This window comes from Mercenaria mercenaria, chromosome 12 (assembly GCF_021730395.1).
Source record: "Mercenaria mercenaria strain notata chromosome 12, MADL_Memer_1, whole genome shotgun sequence".
NCBI lineage: Eukaryota > Metazoa > Mollusca > Bivalvia > Venerida > Veneridae > Mercenaria > Mercenaria mercenaria.
The window spans coordinates 11366332-11385856 of NC_069372.1; the positions used below are offsets into that span (position 1 = coordinate 11366332).

Sequence of the window (19525 nt, forward strand, 5' to 3'; positions counted from 1 at the left end):
ATGTACTGGAATTCGGCGACTGGTATATTGTTTTTGCCCTGTTCGTCCGTCACACTTCATTTCCGATCAATAACTGGAGAACAATTTGATCTAGAACCTTCAAACTTCATATGGCTGCAGGACTTCTGGAGTAGACGACGCCTATTGTTTTTGGGGTCACTCTTTTAAAGGTCAAGGTCATAGCGGCCATAACATGGAAATCCATTTCCGGACAGTAACTTTAGAAACATTCAATCTGACTAAAGTACATATCCTATTAAGCTACGCATAGGATCTGAGAACGACCTATTCATGGTCTCGTTCTGACGACCCTTTCGCTAGCCAATCAGAACCTAGCTTCCAACATTTTGCAAATCTACCTGAAGCCTTGACTTTTAATATTTACAATTCTGATGTCATATTGTGTCAGATGACCGGTTAGCGCAGTCGGTAGGCCACTTGCTTTGTAAGCGAGGGGTCCCGGGTTCGAGCCCTGAAATTACCGCATATTTTTCTTACTCTTTGGCATTCGAACAAGTCGTCTGATTGGTTAAAATAAAAATAGCAATACTGGAAATCCAAAATATACAGAAGACGTATGTGAATGGGTCGTTCTCAGATCTTCGTTTAGAAGATCAAGTACTTCAGTCAGATTGAGAAACATTTGACCTAGAACCTTCAAACTTCATAGGATGATAGGACTTACAGAGCAGATGACCCATTGCTTTTGGGGTCACTCTATTAAGGTCAAGGTCACAGGGGCTATCTGTCCGTCATACTTAATTTTGGATCAATAACTGGAGAACCATTTTACCTAGAACATTCAAACTTCATAGGGTGATAGGGCTTACATAGTAGATGACCCCTCAGCCTGTTATTTTTGGGATTACTAGATGAAAGTTCAAGGTCACAGCCTATTACGATTCTGCATTGCGGGAGGCATGCGCTTTTGTGTACAAAAGCATCTACTAGTTATCAATAGCTTGTCGTCAAGCTTTAGCGAATATATCGAGGGCTCAACGCGAAACTAGTCTAAGGGTATATAGAAACAGAAGCAGATAGACTAGTTTCGCGTTGAGCCCTTGATATATTATATTGTTAAACGATTTATTACGAAGGTGATTTTGGTTTTTTATCGTCGCACGTGTGTAGGGTAGGGAGTTTAAGCCTTGAAAGAGTAATGCTTCAGATCAGAATAACAAAAATAATAAGTATGAAATAAATAGTTTCATCAAAATCATATATAAGCATTATGAAGCTCAGTGGACTTTGTGTTTGGCTTTAGCGTCAACAGTATTTCAGTTACGTTATGGCGGACAGTTAATCTAACACTGTTCCAGCCCGCCCGCTTAGCTCAGTAGGTAGAGCGTCGGTCTATGGATCGCGGGGTCGTGAGTTCGATCCTCGGGCTGGGCGTATGTTCTCCGTGACTATTTGATAAACGACATTGTGTCTGAAATCATTAGTCCTCCACCTCTGATTCATGTGGGGAAGTTGGCAGTTACTTGCGGAGAACAGGTTTGTACTGGTACAGAATCCAGGAACACTGGTTAGGTTAACTGCCCGCCGTTACATGACTGAAATACTGTTGAAAAACGGCGTTAAACCCAAAACAAACAAACAAATAACACTGTTCCTGGAATCAGAACCAGCACTTCCCCTCTCTCCTTATGCAACTGTGACCTTTTCCAGATGAATCAGACGTGGAGGACGAAATGACGTCACGCACAAAATCGTCATGGGAGAATATACGCCCGCCCTCGCTCAGGGATCGGACTCCCGACCCCGCAATCCGTAGATCAGAACTCTCCTAACTGAGCTTTAGCGGGCGGGTTGTTGTGTTAACAGAAAGCGAGTTCAAATACTTGACCCTTAGTCAGCGTAATTGGAACATGGTTCCAGTACGGCGTATTGATGAGATCACCATTCAACCAATATCTTAGGGTGAAAGTATGGAATATTGAAAATCCTGAAAAATTTGCTGGGGGCCTGGGGGCCGCTAGGGCCCCCGGTGGGTCCAGGGCAAAACCCTGGTAGGGGGGGGAAATATGATGGGGATATGTATATATGGACCCAGTTCAAACGTTTGATACTTTGTTGTAACCTTAACCCTTGGTTAGCGCAACAGATTCAGGGTTTTTTGCGAATGGTCTAGTTGCAATGAAAAATTTATCCAGTGAATGAATCCAAAAGTTTAAACTGTTTGACCTATAGATGAGACATTAGCTCACGATCTTTGCAGCACTAATTCTAGTTTTGCATGGTGTCTTGATGAGATAAACATTCTTACCAATTTTCATAAATACTTTTAAAATGGTTGTAAATATATTGGCCAAATATAAAATGAGGTGTGTGGAATGACAGACGGACAGTCAGGCAGAAAACTTGAAAGCTTTTTTCGACTGTGGTTATTTAACGAGGATCAAGGTCTTTTTGTAAGAACAACAAATTCTATCTCGCTTAAATTTTATTCTTTTATCATTAATAAATATTAAAACGAGGTGGTTGTCTTCATATGTAAATGAGATTCTAATAAAATACTGATAAATAAAACATATAAGCAATATTATTCAAAACAAAACAAAACAAAAACAAAGCGACGTGCAAAAGAAAATACTGAACCGAGAGCGCTGAACACGTGCACCGTTTAGGTATCTAATCTGCTCGTTTTAAGCTTAGCAAGGCTGTTATGAACAACACACGAAAATATTAAAAAAACAACAACTAATAATACCAGAAACATACATATGATCAAACAGTAGAGACCTGTACTCTCCGTATGCCATTTCGGCAATCTCCGATATACGAGTTACAATGCTGTCCGACGGATGCCGAAGCAGCATACAAGAATAAATAATATTAGGGGAATTACAGAACTTCCATCAGTTCCATGCATTATCTGGACGCTACTATTCTGGCAGTGAAACAGAGGTACCGGTGTTAACAAGTAATTAGCAACCTGGGCAGTGAGCGAATGGCTAGAATTCCTTGGCATTTGTGTAAATTATGCAAGAAAATGAATGAGAACTAAATTGTAAAGATATTTCCTACGAAATTCCTATTTGAACACAATCCATACTTATCAACTACATTAATATATAACAAAATAAACATTTCCTGATTTATGACGCACAGAACAGAACAGATCAGAACACATAAGCAGTATACTTTAACAAATACTTCTTTTCCTATTTGACACTAACCTCCGATATGCAACCGCATATTTAACAAAGTATAAAAACGCAAATTCTTATTCATTTGATTATCAGAATAATAAAGAAAAACATAAGAAATATGAAATTAAATTCATTTACCGGTTTTTATATACTACAGTGCGGATCTGTAGAGTGTACGAAAAACAAGAGGCTATTCATTTAAAATCAAACTAAAGTTTTACGTTATTTTAAAAAAAAAATACCACCTTGTTCCTCAAAAGCGCTTAAGCAAATAAACCCTTACCCTGCACTATTTCTATAATGAACTTAACCATCTTTCAATTTGGACTGTACCATTAACTTTTAAAAGGGGTGCATACCAAAAAGATACTGAGTGGCGAATAGTGCAGATCATGATCAGACTGCACGGATGTGCCGGCTGATCATGATCTACTCTGGTCGCAAAGGCAGACTGAGTCGTGTCCAGCATGGTAAGGGTAAAGTATGAACCACCGACAACTCTGACCGCTAACAATTTTTCACTGTTTATAATGTTTAAGTGTTCTAGCAGAAGGGTCTAAGGTTTGAGACCACCTCGGCATCCAGAAATACGGGATCCATTTACCGAGACCTGGGTAGAACTTCTCAAATATTCTCCTGTAATACAACGCTTCCTTTGACTGTGGTGTGTTGTGGGTAAATGTTTTAGCCGAATCCTCGAGCTCATCATCGTTTATCTAAAAATAGAAATAGTCAGTTTTGTTTAAATACAATCATGCAATAAGGGTCAGTGCTACCGTTAGACCATAATTCATAATTGGCATGGACGCCGCCAAAAGCAGAAAACTGACTAACTCCGGACAAAAATCAAAGCATTTAATACTGGAGGATGGATTGTCTTGAAATGTATTGATTCCGTCAGGTTCAAGATCAGCAATGTCCCTTTTCTGTTGGGACTGTTAAACTAGTAAATGTCTTTTTCGGTTGTTTTTTTACAACATTGTAACTATTTCCTTGCACAATTTCTATGTTCATTGTGAATTTAATGACTAAATATGAACAATGCAGACTAACATGATCAGACTGCACAGATGTGCATGTAGACATCTACACACAATTACAAAACAATCATACATTTTGTAAGAACTATTGGGCAAATATATATCAAACTATAATAACAATTTTTTAAGGTCACTAATTATAGCAGGGACGATCAGACTTTTAAGGAATACACATATAACTGATGATCGTGTTGCAGATTAAAATAGACATAATAGCCAAATCATTTGAGCATGAACTATTTTGCTTTTGCTCTAAAATAGTAATAACTTTTACAGATTTACCGAGAACTAAGTAATATTCTATTCGATAGCTAAGTAATATTCTATTCGGCAATATAATAAATTCCTTTCTCAATAAATTTCCCAGTATCATAAGACATTGGAAATGTCTTTTACTTATTTTGATTATTAAAAGCATCTATTAAAGTTCTATTATTCTATTTCACTTCTTTGTGGTAACTAAAAATAACAAATATCCCAGCTTTTACTTCCCCTAAATTCTGACTTTTTTTAGTACGGCTAATTTATTTGTGAATTTCATTGATGTAAAATCTTCAATGAAAGATCCGTCATCCAGCGATAAGAACACTGGTTCGTATATACAGCGTCAGTCGTTCTATGTGCTGCCATTTGAGAACTATTTTCTTTCGGCGGAGTGTGAAATCTATGGTGGTTATCAAAAAATCGATTAAGCCGAAATTCGTATAATTTATGTATTATTGTGGTTCCACTGGACGGAAGTCTTGGATCCGTCCAAAAATGGATATTATGCGAGCGAGTAAAACTCTGTTAAGGAAATAAATGTTATTCATTAAGAGGGAAGTAACTCCAGCAGGTTGTTTCTACATTGACATTTTTATTGCCCCTAGCTCCGAACATAGGTTCAGCCATCAGATAAGATGTGCCGCGTATTTTAGAGGCTTAAGATTTTCTTATCAGGCCCCTCCTTATTCAATAAAATAGAATCTATAAACGTGTATTGACGGAACAGATCTAACCCGAAGTAGCATCAGACTTCAAATTACGGGAAGAAATATCTTCTTCATACATACAAACCGCCTCGGTAGCCTAGTGGTAGAGCGTCCGCTTCGAGTGCGGGAGGTCGTGGGTTCGATCCCCGGCCGCGTCATACCAAAGACGTAAACAATGGTCCTAGTATAGTAGACGCAACTTGACCGCGATGGTTGACCTTAGGCTGATTATTCATATCGATTATTTCATTATGGTAATCAAGGGTGCTTAGGGTAGCCATGTATAATTATATTGAATAAGTGTGTATACATTGCAGTATCAAAGTATATATACTTACATTTGATCAGTTAAAACTTTCAAATACACTAATTTATATTTACATAAATTTATATTTCCTTCTTTTCGTGCAGCTCGAGTTTTACGTACACTCCTTTTCAATAATAGGTTGTGCCTCATTATGTATTATAATGCAAAGGTCAACCATCGGGGTCAAGTTGCGTCCACTACCTCGCTTGGCGCTCAGCATTAAGAGGATAGTACTAGGACTGGTCAGCCCGGTGTCAGTATAATGCGATTGGGTGGGGTATCATGCCACGTGTCTACGGCGTGATATTCCAGTAAGGCAGCACTATAAAGTTGGGCATTGTGCTTCCTGCTACAAGTAGACACCGTCGTTTATATGACTGAAAAATTGTTGAAAAAGACGTTAAACCCGAACACACACACACACACACACACACACACACACACACACACACACACACACACACACACACACATACACAACGTCCTGAAAATACTAAATACAGAGATTTTCTGTCATCATCTAAAAAGGACAAACATCATTAACCCAGAGAAGTTCCATGAACATCGGATGAAAACGATCTTTCCGTTTTACATAAAATGTGCTTTAGTGTTCGAGATCCAAATGACCCAAAATAATAAAACAACAACTTTCGCGTACAAATATTTACCTGAACATCAATGTGGTTTTGCAGCACCTCGTACCATGACTTTGTTACGGACGACACTCCGTCGCTGAACGCTTCCTTTGGCCGCCATAAAATCTCGTCTGGTAAAAGACCTTCGCCGGAAAATGCGGAGCGCAGAAGATGTTTCTCTATACCATGTTTCGGGCGTTTATCGTCGTCAGGTAGAGACATGTAGTAGTGACTAAAACGGTGGTCCAGGAAAGGTACTCTCAATTCAAGCCTGAAACAAGAGCACCGCCTTGCGGGTGCTGACGCTCATCTGATTTTTTTGTGTAATAGAAATATTGTCCTACCCATGATTTTCTCAGTCTAAAAAGGGCCATCATTCTTGCAAAAAGCAGGATAGAGTTATGTTTCTTGATGTACAGTGTCCACTTATGATGGTGAAAAACTGTTGCAAGTTTTAAAGCAATAGCTTTGATAGTTTATGAGAAAAGTTGACTTAAACATAATACTCAACCAAGAAAATGATTTTCTAAGTCCAAAAGGGGCAATAATTATTGCAAAAAGCAGGATGGAGTTATGTTGCTTGCTGTACAGGGTCAGCTTATGATGGTGAACAAGTGTTGCAAGTTTCAAAGCAATAGCTTTGATAGTTTAAGAGAAAAACTTGACCTAAACATAAAACTTAACCAAGAAATCTGTTATTTTCTAAGTCCAAAAGGGGCCATAAATCTTGCAAAAAGCAGGACAGAGTTATGTTTCTTGCTATACAGGGTCAACTTATGATGGTGAACAAGTGTTGCAAGTTTTAAAGCAATAGCTTTGATAGTTTAGGATAAAAGCTGACCTAAACATAAAACTTAACCAAGAAAACTGATTTTCTAAGTCCAAAAGGGGCCATAAATCTTGCAAAAAGCAGGACAGAGTTATGTTTCTTGCTATACAGGGTCAACTTATGATGGTGAACAAGTGTTGCAAGTTTTAAAGCAATAGCTTTGATAGTTTAGGATAAAAGCTGACTTAAACATAAAACTTAACCAAGAAAACTGATTTTCTAAGTCCAAAAGGGGCAATAAATCTTGCAAAAAGCAAGATGGAGTTATGTTTCTTGATGTACAGGGTCTGCTTATGATGGTGAACAAGTATTCCAAGTTTCAAAGCAATAGCTTTGATAGTTTAGGAGAAAAGTTGACCTAAACATAAAACTTAACCAAGAAATCTGATATTTTCTAAGTACATAAGGGGCCATAAATCTTGCAAAAAGCAAGATGGAGTTATGTTTCTTGCTATACAGGGTCAGCTTATGATGGTGAACAAGTATTCCAAGTTTCAAAGCAATAGCTTTGATAGTTTAGGAGAAAAGCTGACCTAAACATAAAACTTAACCAGGCAACGCCGACGCAGACGCCGACGCCGACGCCGACGCCGACAACCGCTCAAGTGATGACAATAACTCATCATTTTTTTTCAAAAAATCAGATGAGCTAAAAATGAAGTATTAACTGATATTTAACACAATTTTATTCAGTAAAGTCTTTCTTTTGGTAACAAAAAATTAAATGACGGAACACACATGAACAGAGATTCCAACCCACTCTTCTTAGGAACAGATGTCCCCGAAACTGGAAACTCTTAACTTACGTGGTATTTGATGAACAGCGTATATACATACCCAGGGAAAAGAGATAAACAGATAGATGAAAGAAGTTGTAAATAATATATGTCACATACCCCCATGCAGATGTTGTTCTGTCCGCTCTGAGGACATCGTACATGTATAAATCATTGCACAATCGTCTGCTTTCTTCACTAGCTTCCTCAACAGATGGCGCTTTGTGGAAATAGATGTATCCTTGCGCCACCTCGTCCGAGCCCTCCCCAGATAATATCACAGTTGCGTCCGTCTTTTCTTTGATATACTGACTGATTAAATACATACCTAAAATGATAGACAGGGTTCCGCTTGAAATAACATATTGTTTTCCGTCTCTACCTACCCACAAAATACAGCTCCTAAACAAAATATTTTACCCGAAAGCATTATTATTTTTAGATATTCATTTCTAATTCTAAATGAATCCTATCCCTGAAGATGTTATTTTCAAATCAAACTGATGGTATAGATTATCAATTCATTACAGAGCTGTTTATGGCTGAACAAAGTGGTGTAATTATGAGTATGCGGGAGACACAGACTAATTCTATATCAGATATTACATTTGTACATGTATATTATAACTGTGTGTAAAATAGACTACAGAACACTTGTATAAAGTAATGTCGGTATATATTTCTTGCTTAAGATGTGCAATAGGCAACAAAAAAGTAACTGTCATATTTATACGTTACTAATTTAAACACAATCTTTTGATATCTTAAGTACTGTAACGATTTTGAATAATGGCCCTTTACAGATACAAGTAGCTTTAAGTAACACGGTTTAAAGTCTCATCCTGTTTTTCATTACGTTCGAAAACACAAATATAGTTATCTTAAAGTGGAAATAATCGTATTTTCCAAGTAAAAATCCAGCTGAAATAGAAGCGTGTGTAAAAAGAGTGGAGGAAATTATGGCTTTTAACCCAATATACCAAACTCTTTCTGTTACCAGTACGAAATGATAACTTTCCAAATATGACTTTTCTTATTTTGACTGGGGCAGTCTCTTTTTAAAAAGTCAAACTGCACGCAGGAGTTGCTTCCCTTCAACTTCAGAAATCTCTACCTATAGGTAAGGGAGATCACTGCGTACAAGATTGAAGAAAAGAACTATTATTTTATTAGTCCGAATTCTTAATTTCTAAAGCATCAACTTCAAATACTTATGCGGCATTATCGTTAATTTAACACATTTAAATGCACAGCAATCTAATATTGCTTTTATAAAACATTCACCAAAAACACACTATGTGCAGTAAGATGCGCATAATGCCACTTTAATAAACAAGATAATTTAAAATTAAAGGCAGAAATTCAGTTCTTTCGCAGATGTGAGGCCATTACAAATTAGATTTGCATGTATAATTTAAAATAATAATACTTCCAAAACTGCCATTAATTTGTAATTCTTACCTACAGATGCTCTAACAGTGGTAATGTCATAACTTTCCAGGTGATATATAACATTTTCTAGAGCTTCAATACCCTGTTCTGGAGTAAACACCAACTCGTGATGTTCTGTACCTAAAAAGTCGGCAACCTGAAGAAAATGATAAATACACATAGCTTTAAACATTACCAAAATCTGTTTCGTTGAATATAATATTTTATAAGCATGTTAAAGTAGGTTGTTTCCTTAAACATGTGTCCTAAAAGTTTTCCTACAAAAATGCGGGGTGTTTTTTTTTTATAAATGATCTTTGAATCACTTTATTGTTACTTGACATTACTGTCTAAACTTCGAGAAAAATATACAAATCTCGACTTCGTTAAACAACCATCAATTAACATCATGGAAAATTCTACATACATCTTCGAAATATCATCTGCATACATAACCTGCGTGTGTACATACATTACCTGCATTTTTTGAATCACATGAATCACCATCATTTATTTAAGGAAGCGCATAAACTAAAATATTATCTCACCTTTTTGGCTGCCTGTAAGTCAGTTGATCCTTCCATGCCGATTGAAAAGGTCTGAATCTTGTAGTCCATACCTAATTCTTTAGCTAGTTTAACAACAAGTGCAGTAACGAGACTCGAATCCAGACCTCCCGACAAGAGGCAGCCGATACGCCGATCCGCCATAAGTCGCTTCCGGACCGCCATGGTTAAAAACTCTCTAATATTCTGTTTAACATCTTTTCCTGAAAAATTAAATTATTCGGGAAAAAATCAAATCTCTTCCTGTCAAATCAAAAACTTTGAACAAGTTGCCAAGTTTTTCACAATGTACAGAATAGAGGTTTTGAAAAGAAAATGTCGGCATTATGAAATTGAAGTGACTCCGAGGAAGCATAGCGTCTGACCACGGTATCTTAAAGTTCAATATTTCACTTTGTGGCAACGTTTAATGTCGCAACCACCGTTAAATGTCGCAACGTTGACGTTACATGTCGCAACCACCGCTAAATGTCGCAACGTTGACGTTACATGTCGCAACCACCGCTAAATGTCGCAAAATCATCTGCCGCTAAATGTCGCACCTTTAACGTTAAATGTCGCAAATATTTGCCCACCGTTATATGTCCCAACACCAACGCTAAATGTCGCACAGCAAAATAAGGTAAGTTTAAAGCGGAATTATGCGCATTTTTCAAGTAAAAATCCAGCTGAAATAGATGTGTGTGTAAAAAGGGTGGACGAAATTACAGCTTTTAACCCAATATACGAAACTCTAAATTTCCAAATATAACTTTTCTTATTTTGACTGGGGCAGTCTTTTTAGAAAAGTCCAACTGCATGCAGGAGTTGCTTCCCTTCAACTTCAGAAATCTCTACCTATAGGTAAGAGAAATCACTGCGTAGAATATTGAAGAAAAGAACTATTATTTTATTAGTCCGATTTCTTTATTTCTAAAGCATCAACTTCAAATACTTATGCGGCATTATTATTAATTTAACACATTTAAATGCACAGCAACTGAAAATTGCTTTTATAAAACATTCACCAAAAACACACTATGTGCAGTAAGATGCGCATAATGTCGCTTTAACAGTCTTTACAACTTAGAGATAAGACTGGATGAGTGCGTACTTGCATGCATGAGTATGTAATGAGGGCTGAAAATAACATATCGTTCTGAACTGCCCATTTGCTTTTCAATGGTCCCGCGCAATACATACGTTATAATTATATTTAATATACTAACGCGGTACTTGCCATAGTACTAAGATTATTTATGTAAGTTTATATAAGTTTAGAACAAAGGCGTCACCGGCGAGGTGCGGTAGGTATGGGAGGAGCCTCTGTCCGTATGCGGGAGGGGAGTTTTCTATGTACAGGTAAGGAATGTGGTCTGTGGTGCTTTTTTGGTCTAATTTTTTAGGTACTGGAGGGGTACTCCCCTTCATTAGTTTTTTTAGAGGGGGGGGGGGGGGGGGGGGGCTCTCCCTCTGGAACATTTTGAAATACAGGTATGAAATGCTTGGCTTTAGTGCATTTTTTATTGTTATAAATTTTAATGTATGGGAGGGGGTACCCTTGTAATTTTAGAGGGGTGTCAGGGGGCTCTCCCACTGGGAAATTTTGAAATACAGGTATGAAATGGTGGCGTCTGGTGCATTGTTTTGTCTTAATTCTAAGGTACTGGAAGGGTACTCCCCTCATTTTAGTGGGGTCAGAAGGTTCTCCTCCTGAGAAATTTTGAAATATAGGTATGAAATTGTGGCCTCTGGTGCGTTTTGAGTCTAAATTTCGAGAAAGTATTATTTCAAAATAGCCACGATCCGGGCCTGTTTCACAACATGATGCTCAAAAGTGCGACGCTCGACGGGCTACAAAACGACGCGACATCGTGATATGTGTCGCGCGTCGTTTCGCATTGTCATGTGTCGTGACATACTGTCATGCTTCGTGTAGCATAGGCGTGTTTCGACAGCATGACATCTAATCACGAGTTCACGATATCAAATCTCGTTTGCACGACAACTCTTTTTGAGAGCACGACTTCTTATATCGAGTCCACGACTTCTTATCTCGATCACACGTAATCTTATTTCGAGCGCTCTACATCTTATCTCGAGATCGCGACTCTTTATTTCGATCGCACATCTTATTTCGATTGCTCGTGATAAGTGAAAAAAAACATAAGTGTGCGTCCTATACATACCACCGTACTTTACTAAAATATAACATTTGTTTTAGACAGCTGCCGACAATTTACCTTCACCAAATCTAACAAGAGATAGCAAGAGCACCGCAATGCGGAGCAATATACGCCCGAAGGTATGACATTTTACCACTAAGTCTGACCTTGACCTTAAAGCGAGCCATCCAAAACATGCGATCAGCATGTCGTCTCGATGTGGTGAACATGTGTGCCAAGTTTCTTTAAAATCCGTGAAGCAGTTCAAGTGTTACAGAGCGCACACGAAACAGTCATATGACCTTTGACCACAAAGTGTGACATTGGCCTTGAAGCAAGCCATCCAAAAATGCGCTCTGCACCTCGTCTCGAAATGGTGAACATTTGTGTCAAGTTTCTTCGAAATCCTTCGAGGGGTTCAAGAGTTACAGAGCGGACACGAAATTGCTAACGGACGGACACTGGGGTCATATCATAATACGTCCCTTCGGGAGTATAAACAAGAGGACCATGATGGTCCTGAATCGCTCACCTGTTCCCACATGACCCAGTTTTGAGTATGACGTCGTTTTTTCTATTATTTGACATAGTGACCTAGTTTTTGAGCTCATGTGACCCAGTTTTGAATTTGACCTAGATATCATCAAGATAAAAATTCTGACCAATTTTCATGAAGATCCATTGAAAAATATGGCCTCTAGAGAGGTCACAAGGTTTTCTATTATTTGACCTATTGACCTAGTTTTCAAAGGTACGTGATCCTGTTTTGAACTTGATCTAGATATCATCAAGGTGAACATTCTCACTAATTTTCATGAAGATCTCATGAAAAATATGGCCTTTAGAGAGGTCACAAGGTTTTTCTATTTCTATACCTACTGGCCTAGTTTTTGACCACATGTGACCCAGTTTCAAAACTGACCTAGATACCATAAAGGTGAACATTCAGACCAATTTTCATGAAGATCTATTGAAAAATATAGCCTCTAGAGAGGTCAAAAGATTTTTCTAATTTTAGACCTACTGACCTAGTTTTGGACCGCAGCTGACCCAGTTTCAAACTTGACCTATATATCATCAAGATGAACAGTCAGACAAACTTTCATACATATCCCATGAAAAATATGTCCTCTAGAGAGGTCACAAGGTTTTTTCATTATTTGACCTATTGACCTACTTTTTGATGGCACGTGACCCAGTTTCGAACTTTACCTAGATATCATCATGATGAACATTCTGGCCAATTTTTATGAAGATCCATTCAAAAGTATGGCCTCTAAAGAGGTCACAAGGTTTTTGTATTTTTAGACCTACTGACCTAGTTTTTGACCGCACGTGACCCAGTTTCTAACTTGACCAAGATATCATCAAGATGAACATTCAGACCAAGTTTCATACAGATCCCATGAAAATATGGCCTTTAGAGAGGTCACAAGGTTTTTCTATTATTTGACCTACTGACCTAGTTTTTGACGGCACGTGACCCAGTTTCGAACTTGACCTAGATATCATCAAGGTGAACATTCTGACCAATTTTCATGAAGATCTTGTGAAATATATAGCCTCTAGAGAGGTCACAAGGTTTTTCTATTTTTAGACCTACTGACCTAGTTTTTGACCGCACGTGACCCAGTTTCGAACTTGACCTACATATCATCAAGGTGAACATTCTGACCAATTTTCATAAAGACCCCATGAAAAATGCGACCTCTAAAGTGGTCACAAGGTTTTTCTATTATTTGACCTACTGACCTAGTTTTTGAAGGCACGTAACCCAGTTTCGAACTTGACCTAGATATCATCAAGGTGAACATTCTGACCAATTTTCATGAAGATCTTGTGAAATATATGGCCTCTAGAGAGGTCACAAGGTTTTTCTATTTTTAGACCTACTGACCTAGTTTTTGACCGCATGTGACCCAGTTTCGAACTTGAACTAGATATCATCAAGGTGAACATTTTGACCAATTTTCATAAAGACCCCATGAAAAATGTGACCTCTAGAGTGGTCACAAGGTTTTTCTATTATATGACCTACTGACCTAGTTTTTGATGGCACGTAACCCAGTTTCGAACTTGACCTAGATATCATCAAGGTGAACATTCTGACCAATTTTCATGAAGATCTTGTGAAATATATGGCCTCTAGAGAGGTCACAAGGTTTTTCTATTTTTAGACCTACTGATCTAGTTTTTAAACGCACGTGACCCAGTTTCGAACTTGACCTAGATATCATCAAGTTGAACATTCTGACCAATTTTCATAAAGATCCCATGAGAAATGTGACCTCTAGAGTGGTCACAAGCAAAAGTTTACGCACGGACGGACGACGGACGCTGCGCGATCACAAAAGCTCACCTTGTCACTTTGTGACAGGTGAGCTAAAAAGCGAGTGGCTTCTATCAAATATATAGGCTAAACTAGCCCAGCCCAGCCCAGCCCAGCCCAATCTGTTTCATTTCAGTAAAAGCTTCTACAAAATATATTTTTGTAATGGGAAAATGTAAGATAAAAGGATCGAACCCCGATAGGTTGAAAGACATTCAATCGCAATTTGATACACATGCGAGTAATGTGAACTGCACGATCTTGTTAGGCCAGTTCATTTAAAGGGGTGCACACGACAGACTTAAACCTGTCCTTGTCACTTATCATATACCCGGAGCCAGTTAACCTAAACCGTGTTACCGGTGTTTTGTACCAGTGTAGCTGTAGAAAACGAAGATTTTCTAGTAATCAGTCATGGGTTCTATTTGTTTGTTGGAGGTTTAGATTTAAAGTCATAAGGTGACTATCCAGCTTCAATGGCGGAGGAAGATCATATGTGTCCCTCTGTATATCATTTCAGGTACGAGCGGGCATTTTGATACATTTTTTACTTTTAGTTTCTTAAAATCGTCTCGCTTAGTCTCATTCTCCCTGCCCGCATTATCGTCCTTTATCCGTCACCCCACCGTCACACATACACACCCTCCCTCTCCCTCTCCAACAAATGTAAATACATGTATATTTTCTATTAATTGTCTTGGTATTTGTGATAGTCGTACTTCTAACAGTATAGACTGAATACCCGATATTCTGCATTTCATGGGCTCAACCCAAAGTTATATTCGAGACCAGGCTTGTCACTCCAGTAATGAGTATCTGACTAGCTGTTTAGAAAAAAATCGACCAACTGAAATGCATCAATTTTAGCATTTATAACTTTGTACTCTGGTTGGACATCTGTCACTGTATTTTTAGAACAAATATTATACACCCACCGATAGTTACTGGAAATGTAGGGTAGGCAGGTTGTTCTGCAATCTTATGAAACCTGGAACACTCCGTCAAGGCAGCTCTCCCCTCCTTGTCTAATGAGTACGTCTCCACGTGCCCCGGGGGGAAATGTTCAACCTTTGATGTATCACATGCCTGGGAGTTGTTATATGACAGTCCTACTAAACCTATAAATAAATTAAAGTTTAATTATCTACTATTTCATACAAATTTTGTTTTTACTTTTCTTGAAACATATTCGCTAACAAGAGGAAAATAAAACAATGTGCAGCAGATGTGTTTCAAAATGACACCAGTAACCATGACTATAATGGATGTGCAGGCAGGCCATGGGCTTGTTATCTCGACGAATGTTTTCGATACTCTTACCATGGAGCAAATCTAAGTGTGGTATGGTTCCCATCAAGCAGAGTGCTTGTACTTTATATCTTTGTTCAAGTACATTTGCGGCGAAAGGTTTCATGGTAACAAGCGCTTGGACGCTTACCTTCCGGACGCAGCACTAGTAGTACAAGTGTATACATGGTGGGTAACGAAACGAAATCAAGACTTGGGGCAAGTTTTATTGCGATATTTACCTTTAGCTTCGGAACATACAGCCAAAAAGCCATCTTCTGTTGTAATTCTAAATCCTGGCCGTACACCAAAAGTGTCTCGACCAAGGTAAACTTTTCTGTTAGCTGTGTCCATAAGACAAAAGAAAAACACGCCATCTAGATGTTTGGCGGCGAACTCTATGCCGTACTTTGCATACAGATGAATAATTATTTCTCCGTCGCAGGCTGTGTCTTGTTTAATTCCAAATTCTTTTTCAAGCTGAAATTAAAGTTGTGCTTCGTATGATAATATTTAATCTCAGGATTATCAACTTTATTAAGAATCAGTGTATCCATAATCAATTTGATTTTCATTTCAGATTGAACTCCAACGTTTACTGTTGATAGCTGCTTAAAATTACTCTTTCTCTTTCAAATACTACACTACAGACCCGCCCGGTTAATATAAAGAACTCGGGAGTTGGGTTTAGCCCGGTGGGAAGAGCTGATGGATTTGCTTTACGAATTTGTTTTGTTTTCGTTGTATTTAGAGTTACAATGACACTATTTTAGATCGTGTGGCGACAATTCCAGGTGTTGAAAGTGGAGTAATACACAAGAAGGCATTGTATACTGAGCGGGCACTTGGGTAGAACCAAATGACCTTCCATAAGGCAGCTGGATGGCCCCCGCACATAAAGCGTGCCGATATACTTGTCTTAACACACAACAAACAAATGAACAAGTTATTTGTTCCATGTTGGGAATCAGCTGAAGTTATATGTTTGTTCCATAATTAATAGAAAAATTTCATCATCATAACTGCTGACATTGCTGGAAATATTAGTGCGACGTATAACTGTCAGGATGTTCAACGCACGATGTCTGTCAGAACTGTACAGCTCATGTGCTAAAATGTCACCTCTTTCATGAGACAAATTAATTAAACATTCGTATTTCATTCACAAAATAGTTCATTTATATAACATTAGCATATTGCTGACGCTGTTAAAGCATGACTTCTATTTATACTTGCTGAGAAATGGGACTGCCAAGCGACCTCTGTGGTCGAGTGCACTGAACCATGTGCACGTACTTTACTGTAATGAATGGGTTCGAATCTCGTTATTATTTAATCGCCTTTGTGTGAAGTTGCCATCAAGATGACCTGCAAAAAAAATGGTTCTATCTATGTGACTGGCGTAGCCTGAAATAATGCTGGTTTGTACCCGTGCAACATAAAACCGTGCAAAACTACTAACCTCCTTGAAGTTGTAGATTTCTCCGTTGTATATAAGGTAAACGTATGGATGTTGAAAGGTCCTCATAGGCTGCATGCCACAGAGATCATCTACAATTGCAAGTCTATGAAAAGCCAAACAGCTGTTCGGAAAATGGTTAATGTTTTCAATTCTAAACGCGTCAGGGCCTCTGTGGGTAATTTTGTGCACACAGTTGCACTGGAACGCAATATCCCCCTCACTACCAAATATCGCCCAGATTCCACACATGGTTGTTGTCAGTAGGTTATTCTGTAAAGAACATGTTTTAGGCATGAGCTACATATGTTGTCATGCTACTAAAACGTATATTAGTTTATCCTAGTTTATGTATACAGTTGTGCATTAACGTTAATTTTGCTAAAAACAGGACTGAGTCGAATGGTAAATAACAAGTCTTTCCCTTCCTTAAAGATTACTGGTACGTGTTTGGTCGAGGAAGTTTAATGTTACTCTATCAGTTTTCTAATCCAAATATCACAGGATGTTTTGGCCAGCCGTTTTACTCTATCATAACATGAAACATCATGATAGTCCCCCATTGTGCGAGGCTTTACAATCAGTCAATATCAAGATATGTTTGGATGCACATTCCTGATGAAAAAGATATACATTGATCAGTGTTGGTGATAAGGCACACGGGTGGTAAACGCGCAATCCAATTCCCACTGGGAATACGCTAAAAATGGGTTGCGCGGCTTCCGGTGCTGGTGTTGCGCATCAATATGTACAAAATCCAGGTAGGTGGGTTTTTGTTTATTGTAAATGATGACACATTTACAAATGTTTTCGAAAAAAGCAAAATGCTATTCGACACAAAAATGAATAAAGATCATATGTGTGAAATACCAACTTATAAATATAAGAATCAGCTCTTTTATCACGAAAACTCTGCTGGTTCGAACTGTCAAAAAAGCATGAAATCATGAAAAATGCCAATTTTCTAACTCTTGTGCCTTCTTTCTGGAAATGTGACGCTTCTAATGATCAAACACGTGTAAAACAGTCATGAATATTACATACACTAAATGAAATGTTGCTTTTGGGGTAAAGATTGGCAAAAACATAATCGGGAATGGGGTTGCGCCCCGGGAATGGAGTTGCGCGTATACATTATATACATTATGATGTATACGAGCAACTCCATTCCCGGTGCGCAACCCCATTCCCGATTAATTTTTTGTCAATTATGTCCCCGTAAGCAGGATTTGAAGCAAATAATTTACATATTCGTTACTTTATAACAGTTGAGTTATCATAAAAAGCATCAAATGTTCTCAGATTAGGCATATAAGGTCAGAAAAGTCCATTTTTGTTGATTTCATACTTTTTTCACGCTTCTTGTCGCCTGAGTTTTCGTGATAATAGAGCCGAATCATAACTTACAAACCAGATATTTTACACATATGATGTATTATCATATTTGTGTCGAACAGCATTTTGCTTTTTCCGAGAAAATTCATTCTTGTCTCATACTAAGCAAAATCATAACTTCACATACCTCAATTTCGTCTTTTTATACGCGCAACACCAGCACCGGAAGTTGCGCAACCCATTTTAAGCGTATTCCCAGCGGGAATTGGATTGCGCGTTTACCACCCGTGAGGCAGCTCTAGGTATGTATAATGTACTTCATACCCGTGTATTAGTCGAACTAATCCGACGTATACAGTTTGTTTTATATTGTGACGGTCAAACTGCGGTGGCTGCAAAAGTCAGAAATTAAAAAGCAGCCACTCAGCGACAGTAAGCTTGTCTAACCCGTGTATTATTATGCCCATCCCCATCGAAGAAACGTGGGAATATTGCTTTGCCTGTCTGTCCGTAGAGCGAATGGTTTCCGCAAAATAATATTTGGGAAACACTTGGTTATGGAACCTGTAGGCTACAATGCATATCAGATCATGACAGCGGACAAATGTGTGAATATCCAATCCATTCCCACAAGTGGTTACTGAGGTACCAGCTTACATACAAATACTTAACCAAATCGGGACGCCGACGCGGACGCCGACGCATGGGTGTGTCCAATAGCTCTACCTATTTTTTTGGAATAGTCGACCTAAAAATACTAAATCAAGCACCAGGCTTACAAATGCACCCATGCAGTCAAACAAAAAAAAAAAACAATCTCTATGTGAGTAACCTGTAAAACATATCATTTACTTAGATCTTCTTTGATCTATACCGAAATTATGCACAGTTACGTGTTTTATGCAATCATCATGCTCATCGCGAAAGAAAATTACTTACTTGCAATGTATATTATCCTCCTTTTGTCGCACACACAAAATAAGGTAACAGACGGCTTGCATTTAGTTAATATACTGCCGGTGATGCAACATTTCATCAAATAATAGCCAGCCCATGCTTTCAGTCATGTTCGAGCATGTATATCAATAGTGATCAACACAGACAACCAATGAAATCAGCGTATTCTTCAACATAGAATTCCATTTCTATTTAAAGTCACTTGACCTACTTTCTTTAAATAAAAATGCTAGTACCGTACATATTGCAAAAGAAGTTGTCATGAAGGGTTATGGAGATAAGCAGATAACTGGTAACTTATCAA

At 38.2% G+C, this 19525-nt stretch overlaps 1 protein-coding gene across 2 annotated transcripts; it reads right to left on the reverse strand.

Annotated features, from left to right (window-relative positions):
* Positions 1–3088: 3088 nt before the first annotated feature.
* On the reverse strand, positions 3089–19351 carry LOC123533879 (asparagine synthetase [glutamine-hydrolyzing]-like). Of its 2 annotated transcripts, XM_053519199.1 has the most exons (9): positions 19204–19351; positions 16933–17202; positions 15713–15950; positions 15119–15301; positions 9693–9913; positions 9175–9301; positions 7834–8041; positions 6142–6379; positions 3089–3871 (listed from the first exon to the last, which is right to left on the reverse strand). In XM_053519199.1, exons 2-9 carry the CDS (start codon positions 17179–17181, stop codon positions 3674–3676), a joined length of 1662 nt encoding a protein of 553 aa, XP_053375174.1. In that variant the 5' UTR covers positions 17182–17202; positions 19204–19351; the 3' UTR covers positions 3089–3673. The 2 variants fall into 2 exon arrangements, with proteins under 2 accessions (XP_053375174.1, XP_053375173.1); XM_053519198.1 differs by lacking the exon at positions 19204–19351 and having other exon boundaries at positions 16933–17245.
* Between the last annotated feature and the right edge of the window lie 174 nt (positions 19352–19525).